The sequence below is a fragment of the Oreochromis niloticus genome, linkage group LG18 (assembly GCF_001858045.2).
Source record: "Oreochromis niloticus isolate F11D_XX linkage group LG18, O_niloticus_UMD_NMBU, whole genome shotgun sequence".
In the NCBI taxonomy this organism is placed as follows: Eukaryota; Metazoa; Chordata; class Actinopteri; order Cichliformes; family Cichlidae; genus Oreochromis; species Oreochromis niloticus.
In genome coordinates, this window is record NC_031982.2 from 11,473,051 (window position 1) to 11,490,403 (window position 17,353).

The 17,353-nt window shown below is 41.8% G+C and overlaps 2 protein-coding genes across 2 annotated transcripts; both read right to left on the bottom strand.

Annotated features, from left to right (window-relative positions):
* cnn2 (calponin 2) lies at positions 1-6,455 on the bottom strand. The gene is made up of 7 exons (XM_003437764.4): positions 6,399-6,455; positions 3,702-3,823; positions 3,500-3,566; positions 3,029-3,166; positions 2,811-2,927; positions 1,999-2,145; positions 1-1,404 (listed from the first exon to the last, which is right to left on the bottom strand). The coding sequence occupies exons 1-7, from the start codon at positions 6,453-6,455 to the stop codon at positions 1,099-1,101; spliced, it is 954 nt and encodes a 317-aa protein (XP_003437812.1). The 3' UTR covers positions 1-1,098.
* A 4,874-nt stretch (positions 6,456-11,329) lies between these two features.
* Positions 11,330-16,597, bottom strand: crsp7 (cofactor required for Sp1 transcriptional activation, subunit 7). Its single transcript, XM_003437763.5, has 3 exons — positions 16,208-16,597; positions 15,110-15,184; positions 11,330-15,018 (listed from the first exon to the last, which is right to left on the bottom strand). Exons 1-3 carry the CDS (start codon positions 16,277-16,279, stop codon positions 13,348-13,350), a joined length of 1,818 nt encoding a protein of 605 aa, XP_003437811.1. The 5' UTR covers positions 16,280-16,597; the 3' UTR covers positions 11,330-13,347.
* Positions 16,598-17,353: the final 756 nt, after the last annotated feature.

Here is a 17,353-nt window from a genome sequence, read left to right on the forward strand (position 1 = left end):
GTCCAATACCAAATTTTATTCAATTACAAGGTACAAAACAGCCTCCATTCAAAAAAAAGAAAAAACAAAAAAAAAAAAACCAATCACAAATATGTATAAATAATAATCTTACATGATCAAATATATGATTGGTTTGCATATCAACCAATATCTAATAAGTCACTGAAACATTGTTCACTGAAACAAAGAAGAATCCAGTATTCTTGATTGGAATGTTCAAAACTTCACTTGAGTATCATTTTATCCACTCCACTGTCCAAAGAAAACAAGCCTCTCTCCAGTCAGATTGGTTATGCAAACAGAGGAAATATTTCCTCTGTTAAAGAGTGAAATAAAGAAGTGAGAGAAATAGCAGAATTTAAAGAAAACTGGTTTGTTCTAACAAATCCATTTTGTTCCCTCATCTGTCAGAAAAACCAACCCGGACGATTACCGCGGTTCAATACTGAAAGGATGAAGAAGATACTGAAGTAACAACTAACACGAAATAGGTTTACATTCTCATTCACAGGAATTTTTTTTCCTTTTAAAAACACAGATGATACAGCTATTACAGGAAAATAAGCGCTGGTGGTGTCATGGAAACATGCATTTTCTCATAAGCATTTATTGTTAACAAAAAAAATAAAATAAAATAATAATCCCTAAGGTTTCGCTTTTTGTTTATGTTGCCCTTAAAGAAAATCTTGGGATCCCTCAATGAAACTAATGAGTTAGCAAAGCCACAGGAGGACAAAAACACAAAAAAACAACCAAAAAACCAAAACTTTGGCACATGGACAAAAATCCCTGGGATATCTAGCCAAGCCAAGTGATTGGCTTTTGTGGTCACTTCAAATATATAAAGAAATTACAGAAATACAGCTCATCATGATATGTGTAGAGATGGGTTTGTACAAACAGGGGTAAGAAGACATTTTCGTACAATACTAAGAGGATATGACCTACAAAAAAAAAAAAAAAAAAAAAAAAAAAAAAAAAAAAAAAGGTGCAACATCCTACTGATATAAAAAAAAAAGATAAACCACCTTTTCTGTCTCGCAGAACTTGCCAGCCTTACACAATCACACTTTCCCTTCCTCAGCTCCCTCGAATCTTTTAATAATCTGTTCCGTCATCTTGGTACACCTGCTCCTCTTCCTGGTAGCCTTGGTATCCCTCGTCTTGGTAATCTGGGATGTAGTCACGGACGACACCTGCTCCATTTTCATCACCTGGAATCTCAGTGGCTTTGGGACAGTACTTGGCATCGTAGATCTGCCGTCCCAAGCCAAAGTTCTGCCCGCTCTGGTTAGCCCCTTCTCTGTATCCCATCTGTAGAGACATGGTGCTGTTGTCACACTTCTCTGTGCCCAGCTTCTGGTCGTAAATGGCACGCCTCGTTCCTGGAGCCGTCATCCCAGCCTGAAGTGGAGACAGGAAAAGGAAAACTGTCAGATTTAGTGGAATTCTCCCCAGCTTTCTTTCCCCCCCCTTCCTCTCCTCCTGCCTGACAAACACGAGACTGGCCCCAGACATTTGGCCACTGGGCTAAAGAATACATGTCATTCATCTAGAAAAGATCAGCAACACATTAGAGGATCTGTTGGGGAAATCAAATGCTACCCGGCAACCATTTATTTCCACTCTAACAACAGCTGCCATGGTTTCAACAAACACAGAGCCACAATGTCATTAATGTACTCACTGTAACAAAATGACCATTTTTATAAACTGAGAATATATATTGATGTCAATCTATCCTTAATCTGGTATTCTGCTGATGTGTTCAAATTGTTTCCTTAGTCTGTGTCGTAATTTGTTATGGCAAAAATATAACAAAAGACTTCGCTCAGACAGAGACTGAGCGTGAGCTTTGCCTTTTAGATAATACAGGAGTTTACAGCTTTCTACAAGACCAAACATGACCGTAGTTTACAGCAGGCAAAGAACGCCAAGGACAAGCCATAACCAGTGTCCTGAAGCTCATTTCTACTGCAGTCCTTTAAGAATGCATACCTGACTCGCCCCTTTGTTGGTTCCCATCTGCAGACTGATGGTGGTGTTGTCCATGGGGGCCTGGACTGGAGCTTTGGGATCATATAAATGCCTCCTGGTGCCATAAGCACTCATACCTGCCTGACTGGCACACTTATTGGTCCCCATCTGAAAAATAGAACAATCACTTGTTGTATATAAATGATCAACAGTCATAAAAGACCAATAAAGAGTTTTGGTGTAAACTGTTGCACAACATCACTACATTTCTTGCATTTTATTGTTTTAAGCAAGCGTGGGACTGTTGATACTGGTGCAACACTAACCAAACGTGTTTTTAAAAGTTTTGAGTAAGCTGTTCCTCATATTTACACCGCTCTCAAATTGCAGTCAAAGTATTTCTTCATTGCTTGAGAAGTGCTTGTGTTTACTCGATACCCTTCCAGGTAATGGAGGGGGAAGGAAAGAGAAAGCAGGGAGGTTTAAGCATCAGCGACAATGTGCAGCTCTCGCACAGAAGAATGCTACTCAACATGAGATCATCATGACAAAGCCTTGTTTCACAAGAGTTTCGCCACTTGCAGCAGTGAGCTCAGCTTTGCGAGCACGTAGCCCGCCTGTCAAAAAGCAGCCAGAATGATCAGATCATTTAAAAAAAAAAAAATGAAAATATAAAAGAAATTCTAATTTTTAAGTTTCTGATCTTTAAATTTGAGGAAAAACAAAAAAAACCCAAGTTTAGTCCCTTGACTGCATTTCCTTTTAAAGCCCTGGCCCCGAGTTTCACTCTGAGAGCATCAGTCCTGTGATATTACTGACACTGAAAACTGTACCTGTAGGCCAATGACACACTGTCCAGCCTTCATCTTCTCCTCGTCAAACATCCTCTGCTGCTTGTCCGCATACTTCACGCCAATGTCAACCCGCGACTGGCAGCCCTTGGTCTTGGCCTGAGAGAAAAGGCGTTGTAGAAGATTTCTCATTAAACTGCGATCACTGCCCACAAAAAACAACCACTACCGTTTGTGATGTGACATTTTTAGAGACTCACCATGCTGGCGAGGGCAAGCAGAGTCGTCTGGACCTGTGTCATGTTGCCATTCTCAAACAGATCGTTGGCCTCGAAGATATCATGGGGCTTCAAGCCGTACACTGTGAGAGCTTTGATGAAGTTTGTCAGGTTCTCCAGCTAAAGCCACACCAAAGTAAACAAGAGCGACAGGTTTTAAGCCGAAGTCGGGCGATTATTTCTCTGCCTGTATCCTCTCATTAACAAGTTGCAGTCAAATATTTTTATAAGCACTAACTATTAAGAAACCAGTTTCAGATAAAAGCAGAAGCAACACTGCTAATGTCCAAGTATAGCCATGACGTAGCATGATTCAGTGCACTGACATCCTCAGTACAATGCAGGGAAGAGGCAAGTCCAACAGCTTGCTGCACTTCTAGCGTCACTGAAGTGCTCCTGCTCACAAGTCTGCCGCGCCCTCAGTTAGCTAAACTAAGTGTCAGACAAACTCACCTGGTGCCAGTTCAGTGCCGACTGGTTGATCTTTTTCACAGAGCCTGGCTGCAGTCTGTTAATAAGTCTGCAAAGAAGAAGAAAGAACGGGGAAGAAAGAAAAAAAGAAAGTGAGCTTTCCAGATCTGTGTGCATATTAAAAACAGATGATCGAGGCCCTGGTGGTTTAGCGTGACAGAACTTTGATGTAGGCTCCGCTTACTCGCACAGGATGACTCCGTTTTTCAGGCCTTTCTGGAAGTCTGGGCCGATGGAACTGCCGGTGATGTCTTCGATCCAGATCCTGAGCTCCTCTTCCTTTTGAGGGTCGTACTTCTGTGCAATCTAGTTGGTAACAAAGGTCAGAGGTCACATGTGTGTTCTGCAACCAAGTGGGTGGCTCTTTTGAAAAACAGTAGATGCATTCACACCAGCTTCTTTTGTCAGCAGTGGAATAGCTCGCCCTGTCCTCAATGACCTCCCACTTCAACACTCTTAAGATATAAGAATTCTATTTTTCTCCAGCTGCTGATAATGGAGCCGCGCAAACACCAAGGACCGAGGTGATGATAACCAAAACACACACCACGAAGATTTCAGTTTTAGTTGTTCGTTTTAAAAGGTTCATTGTGACTGCATGAGGCCAGGCTTCATGGTCATCCCCACATTTTCACTTTGACCGACTCCTACAGACAGAGTTTGTCAGATTTCATTCTCATAAATGGCGACTCCACCATGACCACACACACACACACACACACACACACACACACACACACACGGATATCCTGTTTGGTAAACTGTAACAAAGTCACCGGAGGCACAGGAAGGGAGCTGCTGTAGAAAGAACAGGGAGCGTCAGTTTTTAAGGGGCTTAACGTGGTCTGCTGAGGGCGTCACGGTTGAGGCGTTACTCTGATTTAAAAGCTTTACCGACCGATGCAGAGCATGAGAAAGAGGCCATTCAGGAGAAGAACCGGGGTCATGTAAACAAACAGCAGTTTCATGAGCCAATTCTGAAAGGCGGACAAATGGAGAAAAGTGACCTAAGAGTTAAACAGAAAAAAAAAGAAAAGAAAAGAAAAAAAAAAAAAAAGTTCTGCGTGCAAACTCACAACCAGCCAACAATTTTTCCCTGTCCCCGAAGGCAATGGGAAACTAAACCGCAAAAGTAACCTACTATTTACATAGAAGCAGGCCGCACACAGCTCACAGCTGGCTGTGCTCTTCAGGAATGCCTGTCTTCTAATTAAATTCCCTTCATCCAGTTATCCGCATATTAAAAGACAACACTGACCATTTTAATTGCCCGCAAGGAATCCGACACAGATGTAATTTCCAGCGACAAGCTGAACGCGAGGAATTCAGCCCGCAGCGCTGGGATAAAGGGAGCTGAATGAAGCGAGAAGGGCGCCGGATTGTGTCTGTGTGCCGAGCCGATGAATGAATGTGCACAGAGATAAATAAATAAAACCGTTATTGCAGTGTATCAGTGTGAGTTTGCGGATTAATCTTACAAGCAAAGACTGTCTGTGTTCATCAGTTTGTAAGGAGGAGGGGGGAATAGGTGGAATTTAAAAGCCTTAAATGCCTCACATTTTAAGGGTGAGCTACGTCACTGACGGCAGGAAATACCACTCTTTAGTAGCCCCCCCCCTCTCTCCTCCTTCAAGGACGCCTGTGGTAACAGACAGAGGAAATCTGCATGCTTTCTTTACGTCAGCCACATGTTGTTCTGCGGAGATCTGGGGAGGGGATACGACCCTTTCTTTCTCCCTCTCCCCCATACAAGGGTACATCCAAAGAATGCAGAAGGGGAGGGGGGTGAGGTAGAGGTAAGTTAAAGTGCCCTTATATGCGGGTGTCAAGAGAATGAACAGAAGGCTAAGGACAGATCTCCAGGACGGATCAGCTGTAACACTTGAGAAAAAAAAAAAAAAAAAAAAAAAAAAAAAAAAAAAAGGAACAAAGTTAGAAAGATTACCAAAAAAAGAACAAAGTAACAGTCTGCTTCCCAATAACAACGAAATGGACAGTAAGACACATTTAAAGTACTTTTAAAGAAGGGGGGGGGCAGTTGGCGAAAAGTGATGTGCCAACGTGATCAGGCTTGTCACCTCTGAGGTTTTAACTCGATCCGGCTGTGTCCAAATAAACGAGCTGCTTTCCTCATGAAGGTCCAATCAATAAAGTTACACATTACCCAGAACTTGCGGAGGGGGTATCAGTCAACACCTTGATTTTTCACAGAGTGAGAGGCTGAGGAGGAGAGGGGCTTTGTCCCTGCACTGATCTGGCACGGTGTGGAGAGCAAAGTTAAAGCACGAAGAGCAGCGTTACACCTTACCGCACGAGGGGAAGTGGGGAAACTATTCTTGCAGAAACCACGAGAGCACAGAGAAGCAATGAGAACGGTGGCATCCAATCCGAGGGCTAACAGGTCAATTACATTATCTCCTAATGCAGGTCACAACGCAGGGCAGAGAGCTGCACGGGCGGAGGAAAATGCTGGAAACGGGTAACTTTTTTTTTTTTTTGCCACAACGACATGCTTGTTTGCCAAGAGGGACAACGCCCATGGTGTGATTTTAAGTTAAGTCTCCTGCACGAGGAGAGGGACTAAGGAGGTCCAAGGTGTCTAACTAGACCGCAATTTATTTCTTTGCAAACTACTCACACTCGACCAGAGTTTAAACATTTATTTATTTATTCATTTTGCGACTTAAATATGTATAAAATATAGTTTTAAATCTTTTTATTCAAACTCCCTTTCTATCCCCGCTGATTACCTTTTAACCTGAGCGCCATATTAAAATGGAGGCCAGGTGATTCTCGCGTTACGAGAGAAGCGCAATGATGAAGACGAGAAAAGTTCAATGCGACTTAACTTTATATCGGAGAGAAAAGTATGGCCACCTACCTTGTTTTTCACTTCTGCGGATAACCCATAAGCCGGACCTTTGTTAAAGGAAGACATTGTCAAAGTGTTGAGATTTTTCCTTTGAGAGTGGCAAACAATAATAAAAGAAAGAGACTTCGACTTGAGGATAAAAACTGCGCTAAAATATCTTCGAGTTTGTCTTCCAATGAAACCTCGGAGTGAACTAAATACTTCCTTTCTCTTTTACGGCCGCCAATTAGAGCGCTCCCACGGTTTCTGTCAAAGAGTCTTGATTCAAGAGTCAAGATAGTTCACCCCCTGAACGGTTCGTCCCGGAAATGACCCTCCGAAGTTTCTAGGTGTTTTTTGTTTGTTTTGTTTTGTTTTAATCGCAAACTAGCTTAAAAAAAGTGATTATTGAATATTTAGCACAATTTCATACAGGTGAAGAAGGAGTTCAGTTTCGTGTGCTCTTGGTTACGTAACACAGTCGTATTTTTTGTTTATCTTGTTTTTATTTTATTTTATGTGTTTTGTTGTTTGTAACTGCAACGTGTCTGGGTTAGCCGGCATTAAATTGCTTGAGCTTGCAGAAAGACTTTTAGGATTTTAGCATTTTTTGTAGTAACTAAATACATTAAATATGGGGGGATTAACTTTGGATTTCCAGTTTCATTTCGTTGTTCTTATCTTGCAAAGTGGCTTTACATATTTTAGTATAGCTCAGATTCTCTAAACACGATCAGGTTTCAGTTTCATTTCATTAGCCGTGCTGTTAGTTTTAGTTTCTTTCATGGCTGCTGTTTTCACAGGTGATATTTGGAATAAATATCATTATAAAACACTTTACTCAAAGTCAGGTACATGTCCAAATCTCAGTAAACATACACACCAAATACTCTTCAAGCTGGTTATGCCAACAAATTTGGCCAGGCTGACAAAGATTGAAACTGAAGATATTTCCTGTATACTTTTTTTTAACTTTAGTTTTGCAAGTATACAGCATTGTTTCAGTTCACTTTTTATTTATTTTACTGTATCTCATACCCAAAAAATACCTTTTTTCCTGAAACCAGTAGTCTTTTTTAAAAATCTTGGCCACCTTGTATGCACATCAGATTTTTTTCTATGTGAATAGACATTTTATAAGCATGTGTCCTACACTTAGAAAACTGTGTTATGTGTTATAATTATGATATTTATTTATTATAAATTTGTATTTAAAAAAAAAAAAGTTTCTTGTAATCCTCTTAAGATAGATAATCCTTATAACAGAAACATCTATCAATTTTGTTCCACTTATCCAGTTGAGGTTCATGGGGACTGGAGGCTGTCATGACTGTCGTGGGGTGAGAGGCAGGGTATAACCTGGACAGGACAGTGATATGTGGCATGGGTTGAAGCTAGAGTACGCAAAGAAAACCCACAAAGAAAAGGAAGCTACACACAAAAAGGCCTCAGACCCTCTTGCTATGAAGTGACAGTGCCAGCTGCATGAAACAGTTTTCAACTAATATGTAAAAACAACCCATTAGATAAAGAGCACATATATAAATAATTAAGCAATGCCTGTCATGAGTTTAGAACATTACATACTAAATGTATTTTTAGGCCTCCATTCAAAACGCACTACTGCACTACTCAGTAAAAAAAAAAATGATTTAAGCAACAAAGCGAGAGAGGGGACTTCTCTTGATAGTCCTGTATACTCTTCGTTCCACGCTTCGTTAATCGATCCTAAGCTCCACCTTTCCCCTTCTCTTCCTTAGGTCGCGATTTATATCAAAAACTCCTTATATGGAAGGAAACTTCCCAAATTCCTGAATAGTGGGAGTGAACCTCTGGTCCCACCCTGCATACCAGACGTGGAGAGAGGACGAGACAAATTGTCGCACTTTTTTGAGTCATGGTCAGGGGGGAGAAAAAAGTTATTTGGGAATGAGCTACTGGGCTGACGTAATGTCGGTGGTGTGAGGTTTTCAGATAACAAAACTTCTCCTGGCATGTCAGCATGTGTGAAAGTCCAGGATGTTATGTAAGACGTATCTAAGACAATGTATTAGTGGCGCATGGTATAATTTAAGCTGGCAGTGAGCTGGACAGGTCAGGGGGTTTCTTTCTTTATCTTATAAAGACCAAAATACCCACAGAGCAGAACAGAAACTCGTCTGAGTCTTTCTGGGAAATAGATGAGCTCTAAGAGAAGCTCATGTAAGAGAGAAAAACGTATTTTACTGCACAATAGGCCGCTTTATGACAGTGGTACATCAGATTATTATTGACTCCATGTGACACCGACGGTTCCTCCCGACATGAAGACATGCTGGAGCCCATCAGTGTTACTACCTTTACTCATCGGATACATCTTCACTTTCTTTCTTCTTCAGCTGATGTCTTTGGCAGCCCCTTGAAAAGTTTGTCCAACATATACTGTAATAAATATTGTAATAAATAAGTTTTGAAATCTGGCCCACCGACTGGGGACAATTGCACTGACACTATTTTCCATCTTTCCCAACTATCCATCCAGTATCAAACTACTTCCTTTCAGAGAGCACTTAGCAAGAGTGGGAAGGAAAAACTCCCTTTTAACAGGAAAAAGCTCCAGCAGAACCAGGCTCAGAGAGGGGCAGCCAACTGCTGCAACGGTGAGGGAGAGAGGACAAATGACACACTGTGGAAGACAGCATTGATTTATAAGTATGAATATGCGGCCCAGGGACCCAAATTAATCCACCAAAGCTTTACTCTTGTGAAAACTGCAGTTAAATTATTAATACCTGAAATATTTCAATAATATGCACCACTGCGGGTGGATTATAAAAAAAAGTTTCATTCCTAAAAACTCCTTTCCACTGTGATCCATAAATATTAATGTGCTTGCAATGACAGTAGACTGAATGTGGAAAAAATAGAGATATTGTTGAAAGTACAAATATTTTTAAGATGTGCCTCCTAATAATTTGTGCTGTAAACAGATGTTTGATTAACTTTTAGAATGCATATGTGATTGAAGATGAAGATCTGTGAGTTATAGTTATAAAGGTTTTCATTGAAATTGTGTCATATGTAGCCTGTGAACTACAATGACTTTCACAAAATAAAAATAAATACTTTGGATTTTTTTTACATTCTAATCCAAGTGAGATTGGTTGGGAACCAAGCAATCCTCAGTTGGTCACTTGGATCAATTATTTGGATATTTGATGAGACAAGTTTCTTGTATTCTGTTATATTTTTCTGCAGTTCCCATTTTCAGAGGCTCAAACGTAATTGGACGGTTGACTGAAAAGGAGTTTCAGGCCAGACCTTTTTTTCTCATCATTTCATGGCAAATTGAACAGATAAAAGATCTGGAGTTGATTTGTTGATCTTTCATTTTGCAAGCCTGAAAAACCCAACAAACCAGTCAGAGATAGCAGAAAATTTAGGAGTGGCCAAATAAACAGAGCGCTTCTTAAAAAGAAGGAATTCATTGTCGGAAGACCGCAGGAGACATCTAAAGTGCATGATAAGATAATTATTTCCATGGTTAAAAAAAACCCAACTACAACATTTAGACACGTGAAAACACTCTCGAGGAAGTAGGTCTGTCATTATCCAAGTAATGTAAATGCACAGGGTGCAAACATCTGGTTACACTCAAGAACAGGGAGGACTTTGCCCAAAAAAGCCTTCACCGTTGTTTGGATTCACCTTTTATGATGGGTGAAGTATGCTGAAAGAAAGAACAGCCCATGATCCAAAGTACACCATGTGTTGAACACGGTGGAGGCAGGGTTAGCGCACGGGCAAATATGTCTGCCAATGGAAGTGGGTTGCTAGTGTGTACTGATGATGTGACTGTTGACAGCAGTAGCAGGGTGAAATGTACAGGGCTATGGTCTCAGTTGCAAAACTGTTTGGGCAGCACTTTACAGTGTGAATGGATAAGCCAAGGAAATAGGATAGTCTTCAATGTTCAAATCAGTAACCTGATCTCAACCCAACAGTGCGTGCTTTCAGGTATTAAGCACAAAACTGAATGCAGAGACCCACAAACAAGCTACAACTGAACGCGGCTGGTTTAAAGGCAGTAATGAACATCTCTGGGGAGGAAACATAAGATTTGGTGATATCCATGGCTTCTAGACTTCAGACAGTCATTCCCTGCAAACAGTTTTCACCCACATATTAAAAACTATCCTGATATTTAAAATTATTTAGTTGTCCAATTAATTTTGAACCTGAGAAATTTGGGGAGAGGGTATATAAATGGCTGTAACTCTTCAACATTTAATGCAAAATTGTTCTAGAATCCACACTGAAACTATCCTATTTTAACCTGAGCAGAAGAAAGCCCCATAAAATATCAGTGATCTAAGCCCAGGTGTATCTCCTCAGTGTCTGAGCATCCTCCTGGTCATAAATACAGCTGGATTTCTTTGTACATGTAACAGATGATTACGTCATACAGGTGTGTGGCGAGCTTATTGAGTGCGAGGGTAACTGCACCAGAGGGCACTTACTCATCCTGCTGTCTGATGTGACTACATCAGCTGCCTGAGTCATAGGAGGAGTGACGTAGGCAAAACATTCTTTAGCCTATTGAACATGTTGCAACCCAAAGGCAATCAGAATTACAACCGGTAGGTGCCGAAAAACTGTTGCTTTAAAACACATATGGCCAGTTTAAAAGGGCTGGATTATAATTTTAGACTAGCAAAATGTACTGTTTAATAACAGAGGACCTTTTGTAGCGTGGGCCCAGTAAAATTATAAGAATGATTGATGAATTTGAACCAATATTACTCTCGTCATCTTACATCTCTGATGCAGACAAAGAACACACATGGACAATGTGCACCCCCACATGGACAACATGTGTAAATGCACCAATTAAAAGTCCACTTTCAAACAAAAGGCACAAACAGTTTAGATTAACTTTTTTTCTCCCCAATGCACGCGACCATAAAAGACCTGACGGCAGCCAAGATTTAGATCTTTTTATTTTTCAAACAACTGAGAGATGTTAAACACTGAACAAATAAAGATGCCCCCGTCAAAACTCCAGAAAAAAACAGATTCTTTTCAACCAGTTGTAGCACTTTTCCATTATTGCCAGCGGTGTTGTTGATGACGATGTGCAGTTTCTCGTTGTCTGCAGCTTCACCCCCTCACTAGATCAGCGCGTAGAAAAAGTAACAGAAAACGGTGCATATACCAGCGTCAGATTGATCGTGGGGATTTGGGATTCTTACGTACAAATCCAGCTCCAGGCAGGCGTGTTTTAGGCGGAAGCAAATCCAGATTTACCATTTTGTTTTTAAACCAAGGCACATTGGTAGGTAGGAATGAATGACCAAAAAGAATGCATGGACAGAGAGGCTGCACAGAAGCCAATCTTCAGTTAAATCATATGAGAATTGTGGTAGCGATCAAAAAGGGAGTTGAACTGAAGTACTGTCACATGGAAAACGCCAAGAAGATCTGATGCGCACAGCAGACGATCTGTATTTCTCTCTTAAATGTTTGAATCACTATTTTGAATGGGAGCAAAAGAAATGCCACCCTCAATCTGCAACTTAAATGATTTCTAAAGCCTTGAAAAAGCAGCTTCAAGAGCCGTAAATGTGTCTGAAATTCGTATTAATCCATGGGCACATTGTGGGAGAATCAGTCAGTTCACACTCGAATGAATGAATCAGTAAAGAAAATGACCAGCAAGTCGTCAACTTATGTACAAGTGCATAAGAGGTCTCAATTCTGTACATTCACTAAGGCGGTATAAACTCAGAAAAAAAATATATTAGCAAGGAATTTCAGAAGGCAAACGATATCTAAAGAAACAGAAAAAGTTCCAGCATTCAAACATGTCCTTGCTTTTGTCACTGAACAACACCAGCAGCTGGGACATTCTTTAATATTTCAGAGAGAATTAGTGGATGGAAACATTTGACTGCACTATGTTTTTTTCCTTTTTGCATTAGCACCACACTACTTTGATTTGAAACAGTTACATTTCCAGAAGAATCTTCATGACCTGGAACCTTTTAGGAGCTGAGCTGATGAGACGAGACAGAGAGAGCGGAAGTTGGTTGAAGGGTGGAGTCTGGAATGTAAATAACCAAAACAACTAAACAAATCTGCACCGGCCAGTCTTAAAGAAAGGACGGCACGTGGGCCTCCTTTAACATTTAAGATTCAGCTGAGAGCACAGTGACGCAAACAGAAGAGAAAACAAAAAGAATCTATAGTTGTTGTCGTCTTTTTTTTTTAAACATTTGTTTTGATGAACATCCCATAAATGAACTGGTCAAAAATAAATAGATGTATATATGATAAGAAGTTTATAATTTACTCTTTTATATCTCACATAAAGCTTCTTGTAACTGCCAAATATGTTCCAGTAACTTCAAACCCTGGACATGTTTGGCTCTAACTGTGCTAGATGAACTCTTATCAATATCTTTCTGGGCACCAACATGGTGGTCTGTGCAGGACAGCTAAACCCCAGCCTTCCCTCAGGTTTAACCCTAGTTCAAAACTTCTTGTTAGAAACTAAACAGGTTAAAAAAAAACAAAACAGCATCATCCCAGTGTGCCTCAAAGAGGGGTACAATTCATAACATTTAAAAAAGAAAAATCTCACATTGTTACACCTGTTTGGCGGATCTGGGATAATTCTGTCTTCTTTTTTTGCCTTTATGGTTAGCAGCAGTACTCTGCAATACGGGCCTAATTCCTGTGGCTTTCAGTTTGAAAAATAAAACAGAAACAGCCCTTGATATTACAAACTCAACTAGTCTTTTAATTTTTACACTTCTTTTATACCAAAATCTTAATAGATTATCACAGAAAGAGGAAGAGGCATGGGGGAGTGGAGTTTAGCAGGCCTGATTTTTGCCAAACTCACAGTGAACAAAAAAAAATTAAATCACAAAGTATCTCGTCTCTGTGACGAGATGAGGAAAGGAGTGGAAAAGTACTGCAACCTTCCCGTACCCCCTCAGTCTAGGCAAACGTATGGCAGGATGTTCAATTTGCTTTCATCCCCGTGAGGGTCCAGTGATATGCAATCTGTCCAATCGTACCAGGTGCCCTTGGTGTCAAAAACGCCATTCACCCCCTGCCAGTGCTGTGTGTGTATCCTGTCCAAGTCCTCATCTGTCACGTCCCGGCTCACGCCCGGTAAATCCCCTGTCAAATTGTCCGTTTGGAGAACGTGCATCTTCCGTGACTCCTTAATTTCCTGTTCTTCCCTTTTCAGATATTCCGACATGAAAAAGTGTGCACTAGGGGCCTGAACCCCCGAGGAGTTGAGGACATTGCTCTGAAGGTTCAAGTAGGACTGGATGATTTCATTTCTAGACAGCTCCTTCCAGTTTGTGTGGTGGAAGGGGTTAGGGCTAGGACCTGGGACTGCGGTGGTGGCAGTGCACTGTTGTACAGTGCTTTCAGTTCTCTGCCTAGACTCAGGGGGGTCAGGAGTGGGTGCTTCATCTGTTTGAGAAGGTTCTTTATGCACCAGAGGTTTAATCTGACCTGTGACCGGGTCAAACGTTAATCTGCGTTCTTTTAACCGAACGGGTTTAGTGGTGTCCTCCATTTTCTGGCCATCTAAGTTGACAGAGTAATCTCTAGACCTGTACTTCCTCCTTTTATGTTCCGAATTTGGTACCGTTGTCCCATCTGCGTCATCAGACACAACCATAGCTCCCTCAGACATCTGTCTGTGTGGTTCTGAGTTCTGCTGGGAGAGAGAAGGTGAGGGGGAGACTGATGGGGATTCCAGTGTTGCAGATATGTCTTGTGATGGGCAAAGAGAGGAGGCTTCTGAACTGCTGGCCCAGTGCATTGAAGACCTATTAGAAGAATGTGGCAGCTTGTCAGCATAAGATGAGGCCGGGGATGACACAGTGTGGGAAAAAGATAAGGGAGAGTCCCTGGAGGAAGGGCTTGGGACCGGCGTTCCTTTTGGTGCATATGCTGAAGAGCGCTTGGTCATTGTATCTTGCTTCGTACTCCTTGGGCTGGTAGTGAGACCACGAGGACTTCTGGCTTGATAATAGCCCCCGCCTCCTTCATCCAATCTGGCCTGTTGCTGCATCACAGCAACTTTAATCAAAGAGGAAGTGCTGGGTAGTTTGGCCACCCCGGGAGAGCTGGGGCGAGGCTTGACAGCATTAACAGGAATTCTGTTCATTTTATCATTATCAAGGTGCTCAACTCGAGATCTGTCAGGAGACGGGACAACCTCCTGGTCAGGGAGGGCATCCGGACTGCCTGCGATCCCATTGGTGGGTGGTGTTGAAACAGAGTTATCATATGGGGACATTTTGGAGATTTTTTCTTGCAAGTACACTCCACTGTCTCTGTGCTCTGCCCGCCGCTTGCGGCTGCTTGATTTCTCAGCTTTTGGTGAGTACGTGTTGTGAACGTCATTTCTGATTTTGACTTCAGGGACACCTTTCCCTGGCACAGAAATGTCAGAAGGAGAGGCATCGGTTCTACAGGGATGAGAACTGCCGTTGGTAGAGCCAGGAACACTTGCAGCCACAGGTGGCCCAGGTTCAATCAGCTTTTGCCAGTTCCTCAAGAGTTTCTTAGCTCGTTTAGCCAGGTCTTCATCCTTCGTCTTCTTCCTCACATCGTTGATCAACTTTCCTAGTCGAGTTTCCTACGTTAAAAAACAAGCACTAGGATTAGAAACACCATTCAGTTAAACAGTCTGATATAAAACAATAGCTAAGTTCAGTCAACTGTCTTACCTCAAGTGCTTCTTTGGTGATAGGATACTTTTCAAGGCAGGCAATTACTTCCAGTACAACCACCATATTGCATATCTGCAAGGATGATATATAGAGCTTCTAAAACATCACAGTCACACAAAGTGTATATTACCCAAAAATTACTGCTTACTTAAGCAACAACAAAAGAAGCTGTTAATGAGAATTACAATCACATTTATAATATTCTAGAAAGGCCAATGCTGGTGACAATTCAGTGATTAGCCAAGAACCCTGCACTAATGCTAATCGTGGAAACTCCCCAGAAATTAGACAAACTCCAGGGAACTGAATCGTGCCTGCAACGTGTTTGAGGGGCAAGTTAGCTTAGAAGTTAGCAAGGGGAGGGAGGGGGGCATTAGCTTGTCTGACTACTGCAAAAGCGACAAAACGACGTTGCAAAGTAAAGATGGAAGTGTCAACTCACAAAACCTTCCCCTTTGTAATCATTATAACAATAGGGTAGCATATAGACCAAAAGGGAGAGCACAAAATAATTAACTTTACGCGAGTTTCTAATCTTGTTGACAAAGTCAAGCGGAGCTCAAGTGTCTGTGAATCTGCCTGTGCTAGCCGATTTAGCCGCGGCTAGCATTTCAGCTGAGAAGGAAGGGTGGACTGTTTCCTACAACGTAGCTTTAGCCGCTGGAGCTAAGAGTTTGCTAGCTCCCGTCCATGGCTTAGTAACACGAGATTTTTATTAAGATGAAACAGTTTAGGGTGAGAACCAAGTACGAGTTGAAAATAAATTCAGAGTGGAATAGGAATTTGGGAGGAAATTAAACAGATATTTTTCTTTTTAACGTATACGCCAAACCCGCTGTGGCTAAGTTAGCCGCTAGCATGCTACACGCCAGATTACGGTCTGTCCAGGGTAACGCTGGTAGCTAAATTAGCTTTCAAGCTGTCAACTCAAGTACCCCCGCCTCTAATTCCAACCTAAAATATACAATAAGAATTTTGAGCACAGGAATATAATTATTTAAGAGTTGTCGGGCGAATTCTCATGTCGAATTGCCCCTGAGTGCAGGGAAACAAGCTAACTTCAGCTAGGTAGCCTGCTCGCTTTAGCGCACTCACATTGCTCTGACTGTCGATGGCCTGCAGCAGCCGTTCCCTCATCTGCTGCGGGGTTGCTGAGACCGTTGTCATTGCCTGTTCGGTGCGATCCGGAGGATGGAGGGAGGAATCCTCCAAAATGAAAACCGGGTGACAATGATGACTCAAAAGCCGCTTCGGGAACACGTCAGGCGTCCGTACAGCATATTTTCTGTCGCCTGTAAGGTAACGGCTCGGCTTATCTCACATGGAGTGGGGAAATGTGTGAGCTATGTTGCCCGTTTGCTGCTGCCTCCTCGGCGCTCTCGCAACTCACTACCAGCTGCAGGATCGTTCCACGGCCTCCTGCTGCATGCCGGGATACGTTGTGTGCGCTTTGACGTCTGCACGTCCTCAAGTAAACATACCTGATACACTCAGGGATGTGCAACACTGCAGGACTCCATCTACTTGTGGTTACACAATAAACACTATACAGCAGATCATGTAGTATGTAAACGAATTACCCACTGCCCTTTAGGTGACCCCTAAATAACAAATAATGATACTTTTATAAAAGAGATTTGTATCGCAAAATCTAATGGTTTTCCAACAGGTTCTTGCTTTGTTCAAAATTGTTCGCTAGTGTCAGAAGCTTGACAGCAGCTAGCCGCATCCCCAAAATACCAAAGCTCCCCCACGTTAACATCTCCAAGACAGATTTAATCACAACCACTTAGTATCCTCTTTTAAAGTGTCAAATTTTTTGTTTTGTTTTTTTTGTTTGTTTTGAGCATTAGTTACGCACTGTGTCGTCAAAGCTCACCCTCTGTCAGGCATTCAAATAAAAGAAACGTGTGTGTGTTTATCGCAGCGAAGTACAGTAGTTACTCATGCCTAAAATCTATCCTTCTATATTACAGCATTTCACCAGTAGATGGAGTCCTGCAGTTTCTAAAACAAAGGATACATCAAAGAGCACAGCCTGTCCCTGTCCATGGGAGCAAACCAGGGCAGGCATGGCTAGATTGATGGGGGCATCAGATATGATGCAAGAATGACTTTGCTTTAAATGTGAACCACTTCCTTAGGTAGACCTTGCTAGAACCAGGTCAGGCCCCTTTTTACATTCAGAGTTGTCGTATTTCATCACGGCACAGATTCAACAAGGTTTCTCAGAGATTTTGA